This window comes from Anopheles darlingi, chromosome 2 (genome assembly GCF_943734745.1).
Source record: "Anopheles darlingi chromosome 2, idAnoDarlMG_H_01, whole genome shotgun sequence".
NCBI lineage: Eukaryota > Metazoa > Arthropoda > Insecta > Diptera > Culicidae > Anopheles > Anopheles darlingi.
In genome coordinates this window covers 69,158,605-69,184,501 of record NC_064874.1, presented here as the reverse complement: position 1 = coordinate 69,184,501, position 25,897 = coordinate 69,158,605, and the positions used below count along the sequence as shown (strand labels likewise).

Here is a 25,897-nt window from a genome sequence, read left to right as displayed (position 1 = left end):
CGGTGCATAAAGTATGATCTACAGCGATTGATGTCCCGCTCTCTCTCTCTGTCCCTTTCTTCCGTCTTTCTTCCTTCCGTGTCACCCCCCGTCGTCGCTGCTACCATGGGCGTAAGTTGAGTAAATTGGAACGCATGTGGCAGTGGCAATGGCTGCCAAGATGTGTCAAAAAAAACGAAACATAAAATCAAACCGTTGCGTCTGATGCAGCGTTAGCAGCAGCAGCAGCAACGAGGAAGCGAAAGGTGACAAAGCTGTCACCATAAACTATCACACCTAGTTCCCTTTCCTGAGCGCAGCTCCTCATCGGTTCACTTTCACCCTCGGTGATGATGATGATGTGATGTGTGTTTCGATCCGATCCAGACGAGGAAGGACCAAAATCGATCTCCTGCTACCGAGGGTGATCTCCTCGGAAGAAAGAACCACTGGGATTGATGCCGTCTGTGTGTGTGCCGTTTGATTGAGCCCTCCCGGGGGTTTTTCGTATGTTGTCCGTTTTGCTGGCATCTTAGTGCGAAACCAGAGCTACGGCGCGCAGAAATGAGCCACGATTTATACTCAAAAAAAAAAAAAGGCTAGCCATTCCATGATTCTCTGATGCAGTGCAAACATTGCGCTCGTTGATCCTTCGAGCGTTCACAGCGTGATATGACATTCTTCTCCGTGCAACGTTTTGATTGAAGAGTGTCACTGCGTGCGATCGCTTCCGGGGTGGGGGCACCGTTGATTGCGGCAGCCCTCTCGAGCTGCATCCTTTCGCAAACGGAAGAACGGTCGCTCGAGAATTTATTGGACACACATTCCAGTGAGTGATCACAGCACTATCTGGTTCATCAGAGGGGATCGAGCAGCCAAGCTTGGTCAACCCCCTGTGGGGTGGAGGACGATTGCCACGCCACGCCACACGCGGGGTAAGTGAAAGTCATGTCTTAGGGGGGTACGAAACGAAAGGAAAACAATTGTTTGAACAATTGGCAAACGGTGCGCAAATGTCGGGCGAACTCGGGTCTCACAAAACGATAAGAAAAAAAATGAAAACACATAAAAAACCCCCCGTGAGAGGAAGCCAACACACATAAGAGATTACATTTGAATAGATGCGCTTTCACTTGGCCACCGTTTGGCATGTGTGTGCGCGTGTGCGATGTGTTAACGCGAAAGGTGTGCCTCATTACCATTGATGCGCGAGTGCGCGTGCATAATTCGATTATTGCCCCCTGCGCTATCGACCGCTACGGTTATCAGGCAAATGCCTCTTTTGGACACGCTTCGCCAATCCGATGATGGGCCTGACACGACTGTCTGCGCCGATTTGCGGGGACCAGAGATGCAGCAGAGCAACATTAGCATACGTCAAATATTTGACAATCATTGCATCGTTGTCAGCGTTGATGCGTAGATCATCAACCGCTCGCTCTCTCTCGTCCTTTTATTGTCCCTTTTCTTCCGTCGTTGTTGCATTGACGCGAGGTTAATGAAATGTATTTACACCCTCCGTTTAGGGCGTTATTTTTCTCCCTCCCCCTGTCAGTTGAGGGCGAAAGGTTGAGGCGTGTACACGGTTGACAGTTATGGGGCGCGCGCAGAAGGTGCGCATTCGCGTTCGATCGAATGCGCCAAAAGCAGGGGGTGGTGGTGACGACGGACAGTGGCCAAAATGCAAAATGTGACGTGGAACGAATTAGCGTAGCTCAATGGCCGCGGCGATGGTCGCGAAGAACGGTTGCAGAAACCTGACCCCGGGGACCGGTAACGGTTCGCCCCGCTGGTCGGCAATCGCGTTCCGTGGTTGGGACCACCTGAATTGACTTCGACCGGGGTTCGAGCGGCCTCGCGGAGGAAGGAAAATGGTTTAATAACTGTAATAATACAATTATAAAGTGCGGCCAACGAAACAAATTTGCCGCACGGGGACGACGCACGGGAGACACGGACGGTCGGACAAACGAGAAGGGAGATTCGCACAAACGGAGGGGTGATCGAAGGGCCCCGGAGGACCCAGAGTCAGACCAGGACACTCACTGGCGAAGCGAATCGTTTTAAGCTCGAATGCTTGCGCTGGTAGGCGGTAGGGAGGCGCTTCGTCCCGTTTTCCCTTTTCCACAAGCGCTTTCGTGGACAATGTCCATTCCGGAAGGTCCTTCGCACTGTTGTGTGTCAGTTACCCGTTCAGCAGCAGGACAGAAGAGAAATGACGCACGACGAATGTCCTCGTTGGAGCATAGGGACAGTGTGTGTGTGCGTGTGTGCAGCAGGCATCGCAGAAATGATTTTTATCGTCCCGCAACCTCATAAATGGCAATGAAATATGAGCTAATTGTGCTGGCCAAAACACAGGACCCCGGAGGGCCCTTAGGGCGCGATAAAGTAATAAAAATGATTTCAAAGCGGACCTCTACCACCACCAACCCAAACCAACCCGGAAGGGGCGCGCGCTCGCAAACGAATCCAGCAGCATTCAGCATAAACCATAATCATATACCATGTATGCATGGGGCGGGGTTCAACTAGAGCGGGGTGTTGAGGCATGAGCATAATGTCAATTTGTCGCAAAACCGGGCGCCAACACACACGCACACACAAGATACAATGGGTCAAAAACCGGTGGACAGGACACAGGCCAACCAAGCACCAGCTGCTGCTGCACAAGCATTTCCGCATTTCCGTGACCGAACTGGCTCTGGCGCTTGGATGGAGATGGAAGGATGAAGATAGCGGCCAGGTCATGATGCTCGCCCATCAATCACAAAACCGGTCGCCTGCGCCTGGCAGGGAAGAGAGACCGTGCATTCGTTTTCTATTTGCATCCTTGGCCCCGGCATGTCCCACAAACCGCGACCGCGAACTTCTTAAGAAAGATGTCAACCGTAATAAGTGCTCCTCCGGTCGATGGTCGTCTTGTACTAGATATGCACCACGGTGCATCGGCGAGATGTCCTGCGAAGGGATCAAGGACTGCACTGCACTCTAAACATATGCCTTTAGAACCACACACCGCACTTGAAGGTTAATGAGAGTGGCGTATGGCTGGTGGCAGGACATGGAATGTCGTCGTGTTTTCCGGTTTTCCGCTCGATTGCTGGCGCTAATTGAAATGGATTGAATGGAGGCGAACCGTGGTTCTGGTGTATCCCGCGCGCGCGCGCGCCGCGCAAGATGAACTGCAGATGCTGCCGGCGGATGTGCGAGTAATTTATGGGGAAAACGCATCGAAAAGTGAGCATAAATCATGTCCCTAATGGTTGTCCCTCTCTCTTGGTGTTTGCTGGCGCCTGTTGATCCGTTTCGAGCCTCGCTGGAACCGCACATATCCTTATCGCTTCTCGCGTTCATCCGTTCAATCCACTAAACGATTAATCGTTCACCGACAAGGCGTACCGAGGTCTGTCAATCCGGATCCGGTTCTCTTTCGTCGCCCTCGATCGGCGTTCGATCGACGGGAGACGATTGACACGGAAGCGATTCCGGCCGACGGTAGCGGATGTCTGGACATGTTTAGTAATGAGCGAGGGAGCGGGAACACAAACAACAAACGAGCATTCCACGATCCACCGTGTTCCGTGATCTAATAATAAATCGCAATTTCCGCTGGGTTGCGGAGTGTACCGGAGCGGAGAGTTCTGGAAGATGCCGGATTGGATTCCAAGAAGATGTTCCCGGGGCATCCTTTGCCACGTCCGGGGGGCTGTTCCGTTGGTTTCCTGTTGCGTCTCGTAATTAGTTTTTCAAGAAAATAATTTTCCATTTCGCTGACATGTCCGCCGTGCTTGTGCTGCTGACCTCTGACATCTTGGTCAGGTGGACGAAGACGTTCCATAATATTTGAAAACTGACGAATGAAGCACGAGCCATCCGGCATGAGATACACCGGGAAGGATAATCCGCGACCATAAGCAAGAAAAAGAAATAGCGATACGGCGAGAAGTGCGTTCTGGCGAAAACACATAAATTTCCAGAAGTAAAACATTGAACGAATGGCTCCCTCCGGTAATCCGAAATGAGCTTATCCAAATCTCTCACATCTTGCAGCCGTCCGGTTTGTGAGCAAAAAAGCGAGAAGATCTGGGAGCTGCGCCCGAAGAATCCGCCGCCATTGCCGTAAGCGAAGGATAATCCTACCGACCTACTCCTCGAAACGAATCGCTCTTAACCGAAAACAGCTGTTTCCCGGTTCGATCGTCATCGTCACCTTCACCTCGATCATCTTCATCATCATCATGCTCGCCGGTGCCCGGGAGGAGCACGGATAGAAGCAAAGGCACCACACATACACACACACACACTGGCACATAAATATGGAATTCGCCCATCGCATCAATGACATCTTCTGGGGGAAAAAAAAACCACTAGGTCCGAGGGACCGTGCCCACTACAAGGTGTCCGGTGCCCGGAGTCGTCCGGCGATGAGATCGGTTGCACACCTCGATCGCCTTCTTTTAATTAGCATCTAAATTGGCCCGCTGCACACGGCCTGAAACTGATCAGGAGTAGAAGGAGAAGAAGAAGGAGAAGGAGTACCGGAGTATCTTTTCTTCGGGTTTTTTGCCTTTTTGGATTGGCAGCTGTCCCGGAGACAGCACGCGGAAGCTACCTGCCAGTAGTTCTTCAACCTTTACAGCTCCCTCTCTCTCTCTCTCTCTCTATGTCTCTGTTTGTCTATTTGGCACCCACTCTTCGTCTTCTAGGGATACCCTTCTCAGACCTTTAGCTTCTTCTGCAGTACATTTTGTCCCACTTTTGTCTCGTGGTTTGTTCTAGGGTCCTCGGTTTTTTGTTGGTTTCTAATTCTAAAACAGAAGAATAAGATGAGGATATTCCTGGAGCCACGCACTCGCCACGCGCACCTCAACTATTCGAGGCCTATAATCGAGTTGAGGCACGATGCGTTGTTGAAGTCACGTGATTGTATACTGTTCCTGCTCCTACTGCTGCACGTGTAATGTGGATTTTTTTCCTTCCTCGACATCCTAAGTTCTGCGCCATTGCAACACGGAATCGTTAGCCTCGAGTGCAGTCGATGCCCCGAGTTCCGACATTTCATTCCGATGGCGGTTCCCTGCAGTTCTTATATAAAGGATCCTAACCAAGGTTCTCTCTCTCTCTCTCGGTCTCTCTCTTTCCCTATTTCTCTATTCTCATCTTGCACTGCAATCAAGCGCCTTGGCCGGCGGTTGGTGTGGTGCTGCACCTTCCGAAAATGCAATTTTCTTCGACGGAAAGGGGTGGAGCTAGGCCAAAAGGGTGCCGGCCGTCGCCGTCGCCACCGATTCCCGTTTGGCTCGATCCTCGTTGCGATCTCCTCTCGAGGCCCGAGGGTTGTTGTCATTGTCCAGATTGTCGTCGCTGGGAAAAAGAAGGGACGCGACTCTTGCCCGGGCGAGAAGGGTTGTGCATGATGCGTGCAGCAGCAGCAGCAGCAGCAGCAATTCACGATGGCGGAATTCGAAGCCGACAAAATGACATCTTGAAGCGAACGTCCGTCGTCGTTGCTGGCGACTAGCGCATGGGCATGGCCATCTATGACCGATTACGTTGCGTGGGCCAAGGAATTTCGCATCGCACGCTGTTGCGCATAGTTTGAATGTCACCGTCCGTCCGTGCGTGTGCGTGTGTATGTGGGAAGGAAATGGTTAATTTATGACGACAGAATACCCCACGGTCGGAATGCGCGCTGGTCAACGGAACCACACAGACGGTGGTGCCTGAGCTCAATTGAACTAGCGGACATCATCAACCCTATGTGCGTGTGTGTGTTCTAATGCTCATAATTTGGGATTCAATTTGTGCGAATAACATCACCAAACGCACGCGGTGCGTGGTACGGACCGGAGCAGCTTAAGGTCAACCTGGGAGCTGCTGGTACTGTGGGTGTGCCTCTTATGCTACTACGTACGGCGCATTGCGTAAGTCCATGTGTGTCTGCTTATCAGTGAGCATTCTTCTCGCTCTGTTCTTGCGCTTCTGTAGCAACCTGCGAACCTAGTACGTTGAGCGTTGTCATAGAACGAAGGTCGCCCAGCAAGCAAGCACTCAAATCATAATTGGATCGGTCCCGGTGGCCACAAGCAGCGTCGTGCCATTCGTTACACCGTTACCGAAACTCCATCCCCATCATCATCACCGTAGGACCGACTTTCACACGATGCGATGATGTGCCGGAGAAAACAACTGAATTATGCAAAATGCTGTATAGTTTGTTTGTTTGTTTTGTGTGTGTGACGTGCCCTGGCGATGGACCGGACTGGACCGCACCGGAACGACACCGCAGACGCAGACTAGATGTGGTTCTTTGGCGCAAAAGGCGTTGTGTGCCAGTTAGCCACTGGCGCCATTGTTTTATCGTGCGTGAGGAGTGAAACGCACCGAAACGATTTCAGGTTGTTTTCCGTTGGTTTTTTTTTGCGAGTTTTGGAACGTCTTCCTCAGGGGACCTCATTGTAGGTCACGTTTCCGTATTTTGGCAAGAAGGGGAAAGGGAACGTTTCCACACAAACCAAAAACAACGCCCCGAAAACGCGGACCCGGTGCTTAGTAGTTCATCAAAACGAAATCGTAACAACACCGCAAAAGGTGGGACGCCATTGAGCGGAATCCACATTTGGTTTTGCTGAAAGTAATGTTTGGTTCGCCAAATTTGTCGCCCGCAAATGAAGGACGGAAGTTGATGCCGAAAACATACGATCGAAAGCGGTCAACCAGGACACAACCAGACAGACTCTCGCTGTAGTTGAACCTCTTGTAAGTGCTGTACAACACAGCAAATTGTCAAATCGATATCCAGAAAGAAAGGAATCCATTCCCGTGATTCGAATCGGATCAATCTAAAAACCTTCTTCCGGGACCGGTCACATAAGGCACCGCTTAAGACGCAGCACGCAGCAATCCCGGTCCCCCGGCCAAGGTTAAAACCCTTTGCTCAAGGGCCAACACCATTGCGTAGCGCGTTTGCGACGTTTGCGGTGGACGGATGGTCACGTAATCGCATATGCGTAACATATGCCCGCGCAGCACACGTCCTGGCCAGGGCGGGGACCACCTTCGCGGCGCACAAGAATGGCTTCCGGTGGTGACCGCATGCTTCGCGACCACCGCGGTGCTCATCGATCCCGCAAAGCGAATCAATTCGCTGACGGAGTGACATCATCTGCCAACGCGGGACGTCCCTGACGATGCTTCAGTTCAGTCCTATCCTTTCCTTTCTTTCTTTCTGTCTCTCCCGTGTATGCGGAAGCTGAGAACCACCGGAAACGGCATAACAGCGGTCCGTGGCACTTTGCGTGACATGCGGATCAAATTGTGCCCAAGCCAAATCCAGGAACCCACCAACCAGAACAGCGCCTCGCCTTCAAGGTCATAAATTCATATTTTCACCTTCACCGAGGTTCGGCAAATGGCGTGAGCGCGCTCGTTGGAGAGAAAGTAAGAAGAAAGGAAACGGACTGACGGACGGACGGACGGACGGACGGACGGACAGATTGGCTTTCTTCCGGATCCGAATTCTCGACCGCCTGACCACACGCCGACAGCCGGCAGATTCACTTTCATCGTTCACCCGGACCGAGGACGATGATAATGTCGAGCGGCAAATGGGCTGCAATTGGCAATTGGCAACGGTCAGCTGAGAGAATTTGCGTGTGCATTACCCGGCCGAGGTCGGGGTCTCTGATGGCCGTAATGAGCGTAAAATTTCTTCACAAAACTTTGGGCGGCCGCTTCGTCGGTTGAAGCATTCTGTTTCCGCCGGAGCTGCTGCTGCTGCTGCAGCTGGTGGTAGTGAAAGTAAGAAGGAGCGGTCTGCCCCAAGGGGGGATAATTACTGATAACGCCTTGCTGGTGTGGCGAAAGGGAATTTCCACCAGCGGCAGTTTTCCACACACATACAACTTTCTTCTTCGACATGCTCAATTGTGTCGTGGTGCATTGGCGCAGTGTTGTGCGCTTTTTTAGGTTCCACAAGTCAACAACCGGCCGGCGTCTGATCGATGGAGGTGGTTCGTGTGACTTTGCGCTTCATGCGCATTCGCGAATGCGTTTCGCGGTGAGATGATAAAAGAGAGAGAGAGAGCGGAAGGGGTGGCCTTCTCCTCGATTGAAATCTTATCTTGAGTTCCATTTGGCAAAAAAATAAAATAAATAAAAAATGAAATGAAAACACATCAAACATGTTGCTCCGGGGTTCGCGCGCTCGCTCGCTCGCGGTCTTATCAAACAAAGCAGATCGCACGCAGCACGTTTCTTTGCCGTTCTTTCCTCCGCACATTCCCCTTTCTATGCACTGGCTGGTGTTATCAGTTGCCGGTGGGCCAGAAACCTCGAACCATTCCCCGGTGGCGAAGAGTACGTTATCTTAGTGGTACCGAGCATCACTGCAAGTTGGTCAACACGGGTTTGCTGGCATGCTCGCTAGCCTCAGGGTGACTAGACTGCTGCTGCCCATACTCTTGTCTATCAGAAGGGCCGCCGGTAGTAAGGGTTTTTGCGTCGCGGAAATCCGAAAACATTTTCACCTCGGCCAGAGTTGGCCAATGGAGCCACAGAAGGGGCTCTCTTGCGTCGCTCCAACCAGTGGCGCGGCTGCTACTACCAACATAAGCTACATGTTTTCCAACATATCATCATCTTCATCGAAAAAAAAGGGGGAAGATAGCAAAAAGTGATGCATTTCACTTACGAAAGCATGGACCTCGGTTGTGGGACTCGTCGTCGTCGTAACACCAGCCAGCCTCGCGCGTCGAGGCTGCTGTCGCGACATCATAATCATCCCCACTAGCGTCTTATGTCGCGCCGGTCGCTGTCTCGCCGGCGAAGAGAAGTCTTAAGCGTGGACTCGCAGAAGCAGAAGCAGCTTCCACCCTCCTTTCGTAATAAAAAAAAAGACAACAACCACCCCACACATGTGCCACACACATGTGTTTGCGTGTGATAGACGTCCCGCGGTGGTTCGCGCTGGCAAAATTTGCATTAATACCATGAGGAGGATGACGGCGACGATGACGGCCCACAATGACATCGTTCAGACGATGTGGTGTTTTTTTTTTTGTGTGTGTTTGTGTCTAATCATCTCGCGAAACCATCAACTCTGGCACCATCGGCAACACTCTCGGCAGGACAGCCAGATGCTGGGAATCGTGATAACGACAAGCGAGCGATAGCCTTTTTTTTGTGCTTTCGCATGCACGAAAGAGTTGACTTTCAGTAATGGCACCTCACCTTCACTACCACCATGAAAGGGAGTATATGTGCGCCACGGGGGCAGGAGGTTTGGCACGATTTTTTTTTCGCTTCTCACATGGTTTGCCTCTCCCTCCCACCACGTGCCACTGCGGCGTGCCAGAACGTAGGCCCCCCCCTCCGATAGCACCGAAAATGAGGATGATTAATATTCATTAAAAACCCCATTTGCGATGACACCTCATCATCGTTAGACGACACAGCCCGGACAGCCCGAAGCGACCGGAGCCACAGCTCATTGGCCAAACGAGTGGCGTGAGATGTTTGTCCTTGAAATGAAATTGAAATCCCCGCACACCGCTGCAGCGGGACGACGACATCATCGATCGATGATTTGGGAGGTTTTTTTTTCGTGCCGGAATCTTTTAACACCTTGCACGTGGCGCGATTACCGGACCGTATAGAGAGCAGTGAAACGGGACGGAGGAGACATTCTTGGTGATGATTCCCCCCCCCCCCCCCCCCCCGAGGTGGGCATCTGCGCTGGTGCACTGTGTAGTTACCTGATTTACGCTTTTCCCGCTCGACTATCACCGTCTTGGGACGTTTGATGCGCAACGAGCGGCGCCGGATCGAGCGCAGGAACGCCTCCGGCATGCGGCTAAACTTTGGTGTCTCCGGGGGAGCCTTCCGCTCCGGGAGGAAGAAGTTTTTTACGGCTAGCATCGTCATTTTGTGTGCGCGTTGGTGGGTTGAGTTGGTTGGTTGGCAATCTGTGCAATCCGGAGCTCGTCCTTCTTCTTCTTCGCCAAACTGGATGTGCCCGGGCCGAGTTATAAGGCCTTGTTCTTAATGTCACACGCCGCGAAGGTTAAAGGAATGGTGCCATTTTGGACAATATTTAGCACAGGACAGCACTTGGCACGGCACAGCACGGCACTTTGCTTAGGTTTGGCTATCACACAACCCGGGGGCTTCACCAGCACATCGTTTCGTAGGTTTTACACACGAGACCCCTTTTCGAATTGCACATTTGCATACACATTCACCACAACATCTTTGGCACCACTTATTGGCTTAGATCACTTGGAACTTGGGACAAAAACTGCCTTTGCTTTTCCGAGAATCGGAAGCGAGTAGTGAGGAACCGGAAGCACAGCACAACAGAAACAGCCACAAGAACTACAAGAACTCGAGAGCGTGAGGTGCACTGGCGGAAGATCCAAGATTAGAAATAATGTTGTCACTCGTCCCGTCAAGGTGTGGTGATCGATAAAGTTAATTTCGTCACGTTCGCTAACTTTGGCACAGATCCGAGTCGTCGCAGGCGCAATGTATTTTCCTTTTGCTTTTCCACCGCAAATCGAACCGTGATTTCACTTCCCGTTGAATTCCCCAGAACACTAGAATCACGAGAGGCAAAACCCTCGGGCACAAAACACACCGCGAGTGTTCCAAATTTGGTTTAAACTAGCTAAGTTTTTACGGATTTTTGATTTGGAATTTGAATTTTCGCCGAAACGCAGAAACACGTCCTGCCCCGGCAACGACCCACGAATGAATGAATGAACCGACGGACTGGGCTGATAATGAATGCCTCAATCAACTTCACCTCATTCATTCAATTTCACCAAATTCATCGTGGGGTTCATGGGAACGACGGACTCTTGAGACAGAGGACAGAGGCCGTCGCCTTCGCTCCTACAGCGGATATTGGAAACCATGTTCACCGATGAATGTTTCGAGTGATGATCGTCTCTGCAGTTCTTGGCTGCAGTTGCAACGAAGAACGCGCAAAGGAAATAGCGAAATAGAAAAGGAAAAAAAGGAATAATCGAATAGAAGGAAATGCAATCCTGATCTCGTTCATGCCGCAGAAGCCCAACAGAGAATGAAAACTCAGACCTCTCTCAGATGGTGTGGCGAGTGCGCCGCGCGTAGGATGGTGAATGGGGCAACAACAAAAAAGAATAATCCAAGGTGATTTATAATCCGGAAGGGTTTGTGGCCGGTCCTCTTTCTAACTTGTTGCCAAACGGTGGAATGGGCTTGGCCGCCCGGGAAGCAGGAAGGTGAATAACCTGTTCGAACTTCCCGTTCAACGAGCCGGGCACGAGACACATTGACACAGTTATCTGGTGCTGGTTATCATAGGATTTGAGCTACGTGTTGCATTAAAATGAAAGTAATCCCAATAAATGTTATTTTTGTGAAAATACATTCAAATTTACTTGATAAAGTATTCCGTTTAACGTATAACCATTTTGGTACGAATCGAATGCTCCACTATCTCCGCTCTTCGAGTAGAACGTGAAAGGGCATTGGTCTTGAAATCCTAGTCTATCTGTGCACCGACCGGCTGACCTTTCATCGACGCCAGCATCCTACCCGGCCAGAGACAAACACACTGACTCACGGACCGGTTTTGAGAGCGCTGAGGCTGTAGAGAGGAGGATTCGTCTCCAAAACACATCCCAACGAAGGCGGCGGTACTGACGCTGAAACAGCATTACCACACACACCGGGCACCGATTCAATTGCCATCTCAATAAAAACCTAAATCCGAGCAAAGAGAAGCACCCCGATGTGTGGACAGCCAAGCAGAGGCCAAGCCAACTGACCATCGGACATGCATTACCATATCGGGAAGGCTGATATACAGTCCCCGGGGGGCGCTGGACGGTGTCGCCTACGAGCCAACTACAACACCTTGAGCGAGATCTTCTCGAGTGGCCGACGACTCGATGATCGCGCAGCTTGGAGGCTTCACGAGACGCGCATGATGTTGGTGCGAGGGTGGTGTAAGAAAGAGTCTATCTAGTTGGTTTCCACCGTAGTCTCCCTTGCGTGGGTTATCGTGATTTGTAGGTATTTGCGGGATCCTCTTTCACTGACCCTTTGGTTAAGCGAGGGGGAAAGGAGCATGGATTCTTTCGAACGCCAAGCAAAAGCCTTACCCGAGACAAAACAGAACTATTATCCGGGATCCGGAATTGTGGATCGGATCGTGGCTTAACTTTATCGTTATTGGTGGAACGATCACACGCACACACACACAGAGCCACACTAATGATGATCTACAAAAGTGTGCTTTATGCTTTGGAGGTGTTTCGAAAAAGATCAATCGGAACTACAAACTCGAAAATGAAGGTATTTCTTCCGCCTTTTGTTCGATTCAAGAGCGAGGCTCGTAGGAATGAATTATGACGTAGATACAGGAAGTGGGGATGATATTGGGCTTTTTTTTGGTGAGGCTTAACACATCGGTTCACAAGAAATCTTTTTCATTTCTTTCGTAGGTAGGTGTGAGGTGTGAGAAGAGCCCTTATTTGTCATTTGCTTATCTATTCCCTTTGAAGCATGCGAAGCACAATTAACAATTCATGAAGTTGGACGAGGAGATCCCTCCTCTTAACGCTGCTACAAAGTGTTGCTTGAAATTGAAAAGAAAGAGTCAAGCGGCTATCTTTTCGAGAAGCACTCAACATTACCTGACGCATCTTTGGGCAGTCGTTGCGTAAACGAAATGGTTGGATTTAAAAGGAAATCATACCTGAAACGGCAAGAAAATAGCACATTAGTTAATGGTCATTGAAGTTATACGTATTTCTCGATAACTAGCACCTATCTTAACACCTGATGGAATAAAGAGCTCTTTTTTCGATTGAGAGCACACTTTCCTAACGATATTAGCCATCTAGAATATGCATGTAATCGCAACTCATTTAGGCAGTTAAAACTGATCGTCACTGTCGTTTTTTGCCATAATTTGGCCATCATTATGAGGGTATCACCTTTCGGCACTCCATCGTTAAATCGAGACGACAGAGGTGAATCGAAAAGAAAAGACATAATTGAGGGTTTGCTTGGTCGGGTTGCCACTTCCAGAAGACGACGTAATCTACCATGACACAGAAAAGGGGTTAAAAGTCCCTCCTTTAAACTTTTTCCTACTCTCCTCCGTTTTTCTTCTTACCGTCAAAGGGTCAATTGATCAAATTTAAATAATTGCAAGTGTTTTTCTCCTGTCCAGGTGGCAGCGTTTTTCTGTTGTTGTTTTGTTTTAGTTATGACGTATTCTTCTTCCACAGCCCTCGGTGATGATGAAGAAGCTAAGGGCTCATTTTGTGCCCTTTCGTCACTGTATCGGTTTCGGCAATTAATTGCACCCTCGGAATTGGCACTGACGGTCATGGATGGAGGAAGCGAATGCTTAAGATAGCCGGTAATTGGCTCATTTGCAGATAGGCACCTACGGGTGAGGACACTGATCATTGTCATCATGGGCTGTCGGAGAAGGAGGAGGAGATCCATGGCGGCTGGCTCCACTGCAATGCTCTCTTTTGACGTTAGGCACGAAACTCGAAGGAAGGTCGAATCAACGCAAAACATGACGCAACCACATACCGACTGGGGAGAAAAAAGGCGAAAAAACCCCAAAAATAGCTCTGAGTAAAGTGCAGAGATAGCGATGCAGCATGCTGGCAAGTTACATATCGCAAAACCTCGCAATCATGCAGCACATATGGGTCAGTACCCGGGGGCAACGGAAGAAGAAATCCCGCTGATAGGCGCGCAGCATTCGTGTTGAAACATTCTTCGAAAGCTAGGTAGCACACGCTGATAGTAGCGCAACGCCGATAAAGAAAGAATGAAACGAAGAAGAAAAAAACCCATGAGCAACCATCTAGAACGCCCGTGCTCACAACGCGGAAAAGGAACTCTTACCGCTTGTCCAGACTATAAGAATCTAGGCCTAGATTCTAGTGAATGTTGAATCAAAATGAACACATCCCCATACATTTGTGTGAGGTCAGCCGGTCGGTGCACAGATAGACTAGGATTTCAAGACCAAGCCCCTTTCACGTTCTACTCGAAGAGCGGAGATTTTGGAGCATTCGATTCGTACCAAAGTGTTTATCCGTTAAACGGAATACTTTATACAGAGCAAATTTGAATGTATTTTCACAAAAATTACATTCATTTTGATTACTTTCATTTTAATGCAACACATAGCTCAAATCCTATGATAACCAGCACCAGATAACTGTGTCAACGTGTCTCGTGTCCGACTCGTTGAACGAGAAGATCGAACAGGTTATTCACCTTCCTGGTTCCCGGGCGGCCAAGCCCATTCCACCGTTTGGCAACAAGTTAGAGAGAGGACCGACCACAAACCCTTCCGGATTATAAATCACCTTGGATTATTCTTTTTTGTTGTTGTCCCATTCACCATCATCATCCTACGCGCGGCGCACTCGCCGCACCGTAGAGAGAGGTCTGAGTTTTCATTCTCGGTTGGGCTTCTGCGGCATGCACGAGATCAGGATTGCATTTCCTTCTGTTATTATTCCTTTTTTTCCTTTTCTATTTCGCTATTTCCTTTGCGCGTTCTTCGTTGTAACTGCAGCCTAGAACTGCAGAGGGGTTTATCACACGAAACATTCATCGGTGAACATGTTTTCCATTACTCGCTGTAGGAGCGAGGGCGACGGCCTCTGTCCTCTGTCTCAAGATGCGGTCGCTTCCATGAACCCCACCATGAATTTGGTGAAATTGGATGAATGTATTATGCGGGGAGTGAACTTTGATTCGAACAAATGTATGGAGATGTGTTCATTTTTATTTATCATTCACTAGAATCTAGGCCTAGATTCTTATAGTGAAGACAAGCGGTTAGAGGAACGCGCGTCATACCGGCACGCGTAACAACGCAACGAAAGGCAATAAATCGAGACCATAACGTTTCCCGCATCTGATAATGCGCAAGGGAGAAAGAAACCCCATAAGAAACATGCTCGTACATGCCTGCAATAAACGCACCAGCAACCATCGTTAATGAGGAGCTCGAGAGCACAAAAACCACCTACATTTATTATCCCGGACGAGTGTGTGTTCCCCGAGATTGCAGCAGGTACGGTGCCCGCCGTTTTGGTCTCGTTCGCTAGAACGGAAAACTTATACCAACATGATCTGGGCAATCGTTTCGTTAGCTGGCGGCGGATGAAGTTAGTTATTTTGGGAGCAACCGAGCTAACTATCTTATCCACCCGATAATTGCACGCCGATCGATAACGGAAGAAGCATTTTTCCGTTCCGAATCGAGGGAGGAAAGCGCGCAGGCGGTAAGTTTTCGGACAAGACGGTTTTTGTCTTTCTTTACGCTGTCTTCTCACGAACACTATGGAGGTCGTGCCGTTAGAAGGGAAACTTTCACGAAAACTTCTGACCAATCTTTCACGACAAAGTATATCAATAACCGAGGTTCGAGTGGGTTGTTGCCATCGACAATGTTCAGTTGGTTGGTTGGACTTGGCTGGTCCACTCTTATGACGTCAGCGAAATCCGTCGACCGATTCTTGATGATGAAAGGTAATTTGTACCAAACTTTGCTCGATCCAAATCATTATGTGTCCAAAGTATCGAAGAAAGAAAGGATATTAAACTACTTTTTGGGTTCTTCGACAAACTCTGATCAACTTCTGACGTTCATTAGAACTTCACCGACGAAAAGATTATCCACGCATTAGTGTGTTGAGCATAAAAAAGTGCAACCACCAGGTGATACAAAAAAAGGGCGAAGGGCCCAATAGAAGGATGTCTGATTGATCGACGGAACATTGTGCCATCATCTCGTCCAAACTCACGACAGGGAAAACGGGGAAAAATCTCTCCGAACATCATTAGGACACAGTAAATTTGTATCGCGTCAGCCGAGAAGGAAAAAAAAGCGGAGAAATGAATCACGCAGATCCCATCACATTAGCACCATCTTCATCATGCCCTAGCCTCATGCCGTCATTTCGTTTCGCAAATTTGGATGTTATCGTCGTACCGTCAACACACCGACCGAGCCACAATCAACCGGGCATCATCTTCATCAGCATCGATCGATCTCGTGCGCGGTGGTAGATCGCATTTGCCTGATTGCTCGAGTGTGCGACGGTGCCTGGCCTGGTCTGGCCTGGCCTGGCGGTTGTTCATTTCGTTAGAGTTCGTTCCCACCCTTTCCGAAGGGGCTACGGTCTTAACCCTTTCACGGGACGGAACGATGCTTGCGAATCGCGCCGGCGAAAAAGGGAAGATCCTTATCGTCGTCAGCCAATGTGACCGGCACCACAGGGATCGCCAATAATCGAAATCGATTAGTTCCAAATTGATGTACAAACAGCAATTTCGGGTACCACCAGACCAGCTCACGGGAGAGAAGATGAAAATGCGAAACCCTTTTTTCCCCGTTCGAGAGGAGCCACAGGATGATAAGGATGCGTCTGCTAACGGTTTCCCAGTACCTTCGGGAATTTCGAGCGAAGACGAAACACGAATTGACCTACATTTGGGTGCGGGCATCGACAACATAGTGGCGGCGTGGCCCCGTGGAAACAGAAAAAAGGGTTTTTTCTATGCCCAACAGCCTCGCCAAATCCTTAATCGTGTTCGCCTCAAGAGACCGCATCGATCACCGAGGGGGGCATGTCACACGGAAAGTGCCATGAAGGGTGCATGCATTCGGGGAAGATAATTCTTGGGTGCGATTCGCCAATTGCGATATCTCGGCGAAACGGCATCCCGTCCTTCCTCCCCGGGCTCTTTTGGGTGGAAAGAATTAATTTCACGCAAATTCCGACGCAACGACTCAACATATCATGCCAACTTCGAAATGTCCCCGTAAGCTGCCATATCTTGGAGACACACCGGCAGTTTCTTACGTCAATAACTAGCACCTCCTTCCTCTCGCTCTCGCGATGCTCTCGACCTCGACGGCCCCGAGAGATGGGCGTGAAATTTAATTGCATTTTTGTTGACATTTATTGGAATTTATTTACTTTGGTTCGCGTACGACACATCGCGCGGCCTCTCATTACGCCCAGCCCTAGTCCTCGAGCACTTCGCGAACACTCATCGCACACTCGGTAGCAGCAGCAGCTCGTAAACCATCACGAGACAAACCATAAAATGTCCAGGATCTAGGATCGATCGATTTCCACGGAACATCAACACACCGGCATAAATGGTGTGTCGTCGTGACCCGATGGCCGGATCAGTCTTGCAAGAGGAGTATGGTACGGCCATCATTCCCAGATGCCATCAGAATTTCGGCCGCCACGCCGCAACCATAGCATCGGGATGTCATACATTTTATGCTTCTTCCACACAGGAAGCGTAGACCAATTTGTCGGAATGTGTCGTAAAATTGTGTGATTTACACCGATCTCGCGGTGAGGACCGGGCTGCTAGACTTTTCGCATTTCGCATCTAGCGCAAAAGCCACAGTGGAGTAGCCGGTACTTTATTGCCACTTTCCTGTCGGTGCGTTGGTCACGCGATGGGAAAAGGAGAAAATCCTAGGAAATAATTTCGATATTGGCCCACGTTTCGAAATGGATCCCTCGTGGTTTTTACTGTTGTTGGGAAGTTCGATCCGATACTAGTTTCCCGTGTGCCAAAGTCAAGAGGACCACTTTCGAGGATCAAAACATGGCATCGAAATATTTCGCGAGTGAACCCAGACCAGAAGAAACCCTTCCTCGAAATTGGCGAAAGGGGTCCATTTCCCATGGGACTGTGCGGTGGTCTTGAATGCAATTATCGGAGTAACGCCTCGACCGTTACCCCCTATTTCATTTTGCATAGCGATCTGCATAGCGGCAGGATTTGCGATGCAAAACATATTCGATTGCTAATCGCGAAATCTCGGCAATGGCAATCAACGATCTGCTTCGAGAAGGGACGGAAGAGAAAGGGGTTACCCGGATGCAAAGATTTATGCTCGGTCGATTGGCACACACGGGGGGGTTGTTTACCTGCATATTGTGACATCTAATTAGAGAGGAGTCAAAGATCGAGCACTTCGGGCCAACGTCTTCGGGTCGCAATAAAAGGTGTACAAGAAAGCAGAAGGAAGGTACTTGCATATAGGGACAGGCTCATCGGGGACAGAACACACCAAACGCCGTGATTTACAACGAATTTACATAAGCAACGTATGATGATGACAATCGAATAGATCGATATCGATCGGTCTTCATTTTTTCCCCCAAAATCACGCTCACGGAATGTCGTCTTAGACTTCGGCCCAATTGACACAAGTGGAGCGCCCTGTTCCTTCCACAATCACTGCTTATCGCTGAACCAGTGTGCGTGTGTGTGTGTGCTGTCTCTTAAGGGCCTAACCTCCTTCCCTGGAGGCTCGTTTGGCCCCGATGTCGACCGTGAGGAAGACGAAATGCGGAACCAGCAGCGAGGTCACAGACGTTGCTTTCCTCCTTCTGCTTCGAACAAGCAATCTGTGCACACGTACGGTGCGTGCATGCGTGCGTGCGTGCGTGCGTCGGTGGCGTGTGTACTGAGGCCTAGTTCCGTACCGACGGATGCCACGCGACGTTGTGTCATCTTCCTGCACCTCGCCTTCCGTCTGCCGAGCATTAGAAAGCGTGTGCGCGGTGATTCCGGAGCCACGCCACGGACACGGTAGACCTGTTTCTCAACACTCTCCCTCGCACACGCATGCAGCTGGTTGGTTTTAGAGGCTAGAGAGGCTAGAGAGGTCGGTCTCCCATAGGGACGGGGGTCTCTCTTGACTCCACCTTGCAGAGCCAGTCAGCTGCGAACTTCGAACTCCCCTTGGCCCCTTGGTAGATGCTTACAAACGTTTGTTATCTGGGATCCGTTATCGCGATGAGTGAGCGTGCACACACACACAGAAGCGTTTTTCGGTTGCTGGAAGAAGGTTGTAAGACCAGGTGTGCGGCGCTGGTGCTGGATCATCACACTGCTCATAAGACGTCCCTCTCTAGAAAAACAAACCAGGAAGACACTTCCTCTGACAGCTCCACTGCTTGTGCTGCACACAACAAATGCCAAACAATCAACCTCGGCACCCGGGGTTCCGTCCCTTACTTAGTTACCGAGGGGTCTCTGGGCGCCAATGACCCCAAACCAACGCACAGAGTTTAGCGGGCGTAGGAGGACAGCGATCAGACCAGACCGCGGCCACGACAAGGCTATTTGAAATTCAGTCACGAATTTTGCACGGGAATCGCGTGGCGCAGAGTTCGCACCGCACCGCACCGCACCGCACCGCGTCGCTTCTGGCGTGGCGTTGGCGGGAGGCCAACGCTGCTGGCTGCTAATTAATGGGAGGGCTCGGGGAGCATATGCTTTCGCGATTCGTGCTGGCAAACGGTAGCTTATCTAGGATGCCAACGCGGTGCCCTATTCTTCTCTATCAGTTAATGAGCAAAGCGTCGAAGACGGTGAGAGAGAGAGAGGAGAAGGTGAAGACGATCCAGCGACCAGCGACGGAACGGCACTTTTATGCTACGTGATGTGCGGTGGCGCAGCATCGTGCCGTTCCCGGGAGAACAATAGAACCAGCGATCAGCGGGTGTGTATGATGTGTAGCGCCATCAACACCGAATGTGAGCTTTCAGTCGTCTCCTCTGCCTGGCCGGGCTGAATGTTTGGCCGGTTTGGAACGAAAGAGAAGGCCAAGAAATTTACGATCCCTATCAAGATATGATATGGGGTTATGGCAAATGACGATGAAGCGATGCTAAGCGCCTCTACACCTCACTCGGCGGGAGTGCTGCGTGTTACGTGAACCACTCCGTACTGATCCATACGAGTCTCTGAGTCTCTCTTGCTCGAGCGTGAAGGTGATATGATTGATGTTTCTATTTTGTTGCTTAGACCCGGAAATGGGTGCATACACACACACACACACGCACACGCGCGCCGGTGCGCATGGAGAGATATTATGCAGAATGGTGCGTCTTCTTCAAAGTGCGCGAGAGGTGCCAAAATCGTCAAGACAATGGAATGATTTAATTTTATGACTTTTTTCATTAGCAGGAGGAGCTGGAAGAGGTGCTGCGGCTGCTATCCGGTAATCTATGCAGTATGGATTTCGATTAATTTCGTTAACATAATCATTTTGAGGACTGAGCAAAATCACAGTGAAAGTATTTTTATGGACAGTAACTTTTAAGATAATATGAACTACTGATAAATTTCTACACCACACTGCTTTGGATTAGGGAACTTAATTACTATATTAATCCACAGTTTCATGGTAATGGCTTGATTCGTTGTGATTTACTGTACAAAGGAATTCCGGATCGACTAAATCACAAAACTCATTCTACAGCTCAACGAACTATTGGGATTATTAGGATTATGTTTATTGCTACTTCCACTGCACCTTAAAATAAGCAGCATATTGTTGAGTCATAAATTGTTTTAAAAGAATATTTTTTATGGTGTGATTCCTATAAAAGCACTGAAAAGTCCTAAATTAAACGGATTGGATGCATATTTTAAATAGGTGCTTTCAAATACACTCGCTGACAACGAAAAAATGCTGCTCTGTTTACATCATCGCCAATGAGAAATTTTGGCCAACCATTTTGGGTCAGATTAACAGCCAAAATATGGAGCAAAACATATAAAAACTGTTGGCTGAGTATCCGTTCATTTCTTTTGAGGACATCCATAATAAAATTGGACAAACATTCTTTTTAGAATATTTTTTTTTAGATAGAAATCCTTTTGTTATTTAAAAGATAGCCGAATGTTTCAACTTCTAACAGCAATGCCGTTGTTTAATAAGCGATCAGTCCATTTAACAACAATATACAGACGCCAGAAACAATTAAGAACTTTCACTAGTGGAAGCAGAAAATCGACGCTAACAAGAACCACATAACGACAAACAAACGATATGTGATCGAATTCTCCCAACGCATTACTAACCAGTAGAACGTTCCCACAGCCCTTCCTCTACTCTTCCAGCGGTTAATGTTAATTACTTCCTCGTAGATCACGCGCTGACAGCTGTATCGAGCAATTTGTCCTCGTTCTTAACCATCCTTATCGCATGCAGCCAGCTCCTAATTGAACACAATCATGACGATCGTTATGTGGTGGAGCAACCCCCATCCCCCACCCTTCCAAAAACTCATAACCATCGCGGTGTGTACGATGATGATGGTGGTCCGTTCGTAGTTCCGTGGTTGTCTCTCCGCTCTCTCTCTCGCAGCTCCCATATGCACAGCTTATTAAAACCACCTCATCTCGATTCAATTTCCCTTTTCCACTTCGCTAGGCAGAGCACCTTCCTCTTTCCTCTTTCCTTCCACCCTCTTGATTGTCGAAATAATTGAACGGAAAAACTGGACCGTCCAAATACGGTTGGTCGTTGCCCCCATTTTTTTCCTCTATGCACCGCGCTATGCACTACTAGTTGAAATCGATCGGTTGACAAACATTCGCGTGACCATAGTTAATCATACTCCGGGGACCGTGGACGAGGGAGTGACGAGATGGTGCAAAAGGAAGGGGTAGAGAGATAGAGAGAGGCGACAACCCCTTCTTTTTCGGGCCCGGACCAGAATCGAACCCCCTGAGGGGTTTGTTTTGATCATTAAAATATGATTCCTAGACTGACCCGCTGACAGTGGCTAGCAGGCCGGACCTTCGATCGATCACGCCGCCTCCCATCCGAGAGCAACAGAGTGACCAATGCACCATATTGCAACGGACGGACACTGGCAGCGCCCAGCTGCTGCTGCTGCTGCTGCTGCTGACTGATGACCACCCGGATGCATGGTCAGCAGCTCCCCTGCTGGGTTGCATTGCTGCAATCATCTCCTTCCCCCGAAAAGAAGAAGCTAATGAGCCATCGCGCGAGACAACCCTTCGCCTAGCCAGACCCGGTGGCGGACGACCGGCGGTCGCGCTTCCTCCTTCTTTTTGCACTATTTACGCCCGGCGAGCAGCGCCAGAGATCGTTATTATGACGGTTGGCCCGGCTGGTGGTCAGTGAAAGTGGAAAATGGAAAACATTCGAACAATCACATCCTCGACCGATCTCGACTCGTGCCGTGCCGTGCCGTGCGAGATGGAGGCGCAGGATATTATGCTGGGAGCGCCCAGCATGATACCAACTCGCCGTTCGCCATCCTCCATCCGAGTCCACACAATGGTCAACAACAAAAAGGGGTTCGGTGGCCCGCTTCCTTTTTGGAAAATATGTAACTCATAATCACGGTCCGGGCACGCGCTGTCCACTCCCGATGTGTGCCCCGATGTGTCATGATCACTGATGATTCCCGCAAGTTGTGATGTGCACAACAACACAATGCAAACACAGCGTCGTTGTTTGTTTCGCCAGCTGAAGGGTGATGCTCGGACGAACCAAAACCAAACCAAGGTAGATGAGAAGCGGGATCATAAATTTTGGGAACCAAATTTGTTGCACATTTGTTTGCGTAGCGCACTCAAAACAAAAACAATTTTTGCTACCGACGTTACCGACTTTGGGGGATTTGGATCGTAAATTACAATTTCGTGCGGTGCGGGATGTATATTGGTGTGCTGGTAGGCAGCACCACTTCAAGAAGAATGAAGAATCGAGAGCAATTTTCAATGCCAAAATGGGTACACAATGAGCAAATCAACTGCTGGTGTAGGTAGTGCTGCAGCAGACGTTGGTTTATGTTTGAATGGGGATTGATATGCAATTGTAAGAGTGAGTGTAATGATGGTCTGAGGGGCTCAAAATAAAGATCGAAACACTGTTCAGGATTAAGGTTTCGTTACTCTGTACAGTTATCGTAATTCGGAGAGATTTCTATTTTGTAGAGAATTGAATGTTATGCTATTTGATTGCTTAGTTGTCCGCGCATGAACGTTAGATTAAAGGCGAAAGATACAGAATACATTATGCTTAGTATGTACTATGTCAAATTTCTATATTGTTTCGCTAAATACTGCTAACCTTCTGCTGTGTCATTTACATTTTACATTTACATAAAAACATTTTAAGTCTAAGCTGGCTCTTATATAACTGAAAATATTTTTCCAAAATATTGTTGCGACAATATAATGTGCGTAGAATAGAATTAATCGATTCAAAATGAATATATATTTTTTTAATCTCCGTCAAGGATCCTTTTTTTAAGGATCCCGTTTTCTTTTTACGAATTAGACGAGCGAAACTGGCTATAAACGCTTGTTAGTGTGTTTTTGACTGTTGCAATGAAAGTTGCTACCGTGTATCGGCAGGCTTATACCTGAACGACTTACAAAATGCCAAAAATGCAATAATTTTTAAGCAGCAACTATTTTTACGAGGGTCTAACCCAAAAGAAGAACAATAATTTAACAAATAAAATGGTACATAGGGATGCAACAAATCCATATTTTAACAAAACGCACAACAAATCAAGAGCTTATGCAACCATCATACAAAAAAAATGTATTTCCCTTTTGTCCCTGTAATCAAAATGATGCACCAACAGCAAAAAGAGACAATTGGCAACGGAACCACAGCGGCACAAATGGGCAAGAGAGGCGCCACTCTCGACGATTCCGGTTCCGCTAATCCTCTTTTCCATCTGGCCATGCGGCGAAAGTTAAGTTATTATTTGTGTCCCGTTCAGACCGTTCAGCCGAATCCAAGCGACATCACACTGACCAGCGTCGAGCGGGGAGCCCGCACCCATAATCCAGCACCCCGCGGACACCGCCACCATCATCCGATGAGTCGCACAACGGGGTCGCACATTCGCAGCATGACGCTGCCCGAGAGGACTCCTCCAATGATCGTTATCCTTTCCCCCGGATGCGGTTCGGTTTTTTTTTTGGTGCTGGCACAATCTCGACCAACTCGTTTCCGGCCCTGGGTCCTGGGTCCAACCGCACACCGTATCTGATCTGATCATCTCCTCTTCATTCTACCACCACCACCGCTCACGATCTCCCGCTGGTTGGCACCCGCATTCCGCACTAGGCCGTGAGGTGGTTTTAATAAGCGTAAAGACATTATCCACCAACCTGGTGTGCCTGGTGTGCCTGTGGCGCTCCAGCTACTATGGGCTCTAATCCTTTCCATTCTTTCCTCCTCGCTAACCTGCTGAGTGCTGGCCCCCTTATATTGTAACGAGGAATGATAAATCTTTTTTCTATCATTTTCACTCGCTTCGCAGGACTGTTGTACCTCCCGAAAAGGACATATACACACATACGAGCGCACGTAAAGGACCCACTACAGCGTGCGTGTGTTTTCTATCTCTCTGTCTCTCTAATGGTACAGCAGCCCACCGCGGGGGTAAAAGTGCATTTTAATTAATTTGATTTGCATCGCCGATAGAAAGCCCAAACCGAGCAAATGGAAATGGTCCGCGGTATGCCGTCCACACGGTAGGAAGGTAGGAAAACAAAACACAAAAAAAAAGAAAGGATTGTTTCCGTCCCTCCCAGAGAGCGCAGATCGCAGCGCGGACAGTGTGCTCTTCCCATTTAATGACCTACTGTGCCGCGTCCGTGCGCGCGCGCTTTCGAAAGGATAATGCCGCGAGTGTGTGCAGCGACGCGAATCTAATGGTTTTTTTTTGTTATTCCGCTTCTACCTTTTGGTCCTTCGCGCGCGCGTCCTTTGCACACACAGGCAAACAAACAGAGGAACCTAGATTGTACGCCAGTGCAGCGATAGAGTCCACCGGGAATGGCCATCGATCCGTGGCCGCGGACTGGGCCCTCAAGTACCTGGTCCGAATGGTGCTGAAGTGCCCGGCCCGGCGGAGACCCATTTCACTGGAGGACCGCGCAGCGAAACGGATGCCACGTGCCACGCCGCGACGACGACGGATCTTTCTCTCGCCAGGACAAGGGGACATGCATACACACACACACACACACACACACACACACACACACACACACACACACACACACACACACACACACACACACAGGGGCCGCGACAAAGACATGTCCGTTCGCGGTGGTTCTTGTCCTTCCAGCAGCGATTCCTGCGATGCAATTGATGGCGGTCGCGGTTTCGCGGTGACGAGCCGTGGCTGAGTACCGAGCGGGGATCCGGGATGGTGGTGCTAGTGATTGTTTTAATCTCAAGGACGGCCTGCTGGTCCCGGGCGTGCTTGTGTTTTTTGAATGCAGCTCATGCCGAGCGGAGCCGTGGAGGGCTGCGTACAAGGACGCGCGCGTGCCACGGTCTCGCGATGAGAAGCCGAGGAAAGATTTGCCAACCTTTTTTTCCCCTCTCTCCATTCGAGACACCGTCGTTGTGTATCGCAAGTTCATCTCGCGCATTAGGATAGCATTGGCCAAGTACCGATCCGGACCGACCAAAGTAGTTCCTTTTGCTTTGCCGTTTATGCTGAGTGGGCAAATGGATCGAAGGAACCATGGCCAGCGTTTCGTCCAACTTTTCTTTATTCTATGTTGCAATTAGGCTGAGAGAGGGAGAGAAAGAAAAGGAGATGGGCAAGCAGAAATGTCTGCCAGAGGGGTGGGCTGCCCTAATGTAGGTGGCCACGATATGCCTTGTGTTGCCTGGCTGGCTGGTCGCATCTGGAGGCGATTTGTATACCCATCATCATCATCATCGCCGGTGGAAGTAAAAGAACTTTTCAGATTTATGTAGTTGCTTTTTTGTCCAACATTCTAGCAAAGTTTCATCTGCCTCGGATATGCATATGGAAAGCGTAGAGAACTTGCAAGGTGGCCACAAGGGATGCTTTATAATTCCCAAGCTAATGAACCAGTAGAATAGATTATGTTTCTTGATTAAATGAAAGAAGAGCTTTGGATTACATGGCATGGAGCCTTTTAAGTGAAATGGAAAGGACCATCAGATAAGCATATTAAAGGAAAAAAATGGTATAGAAAATGTTATGCATTGTTGCAATGCAATTAG

General features: G+C 49.3%; 1 protein-coding gene across 6 annotated transcripts in view; it reads right to left on the bottom strand.

Moving 5' to 3' along the window:
• LOC125952301 (centaurin-gamma-1A) overlaps window positions 1–25,897 on the bottom strand; it is a 146,020-nt gene that overhangs the window by 29,099 nt on the left and 91,024 nt on the right. The window contains exon 1 of one of the 6 annotated variants that reach the window (XM_049681713.1): window positions 9,738–11,045. The exons of the other annotated variants lie outside the window; for them this stretch is intronic. Within the exon in view, the coding sequence (XP_049537670.1) occupies window positions 9,738–9,906 (169 nt within the window). The 5' untranslated portion in view covers window positions 9,907–11,045. Of the gene's footprint in view, window positions 1–9,737; window positions 11,046–25,897 lie in introns of those variants that run through there. 6 annotated transcript variants of the gene reach the window in all.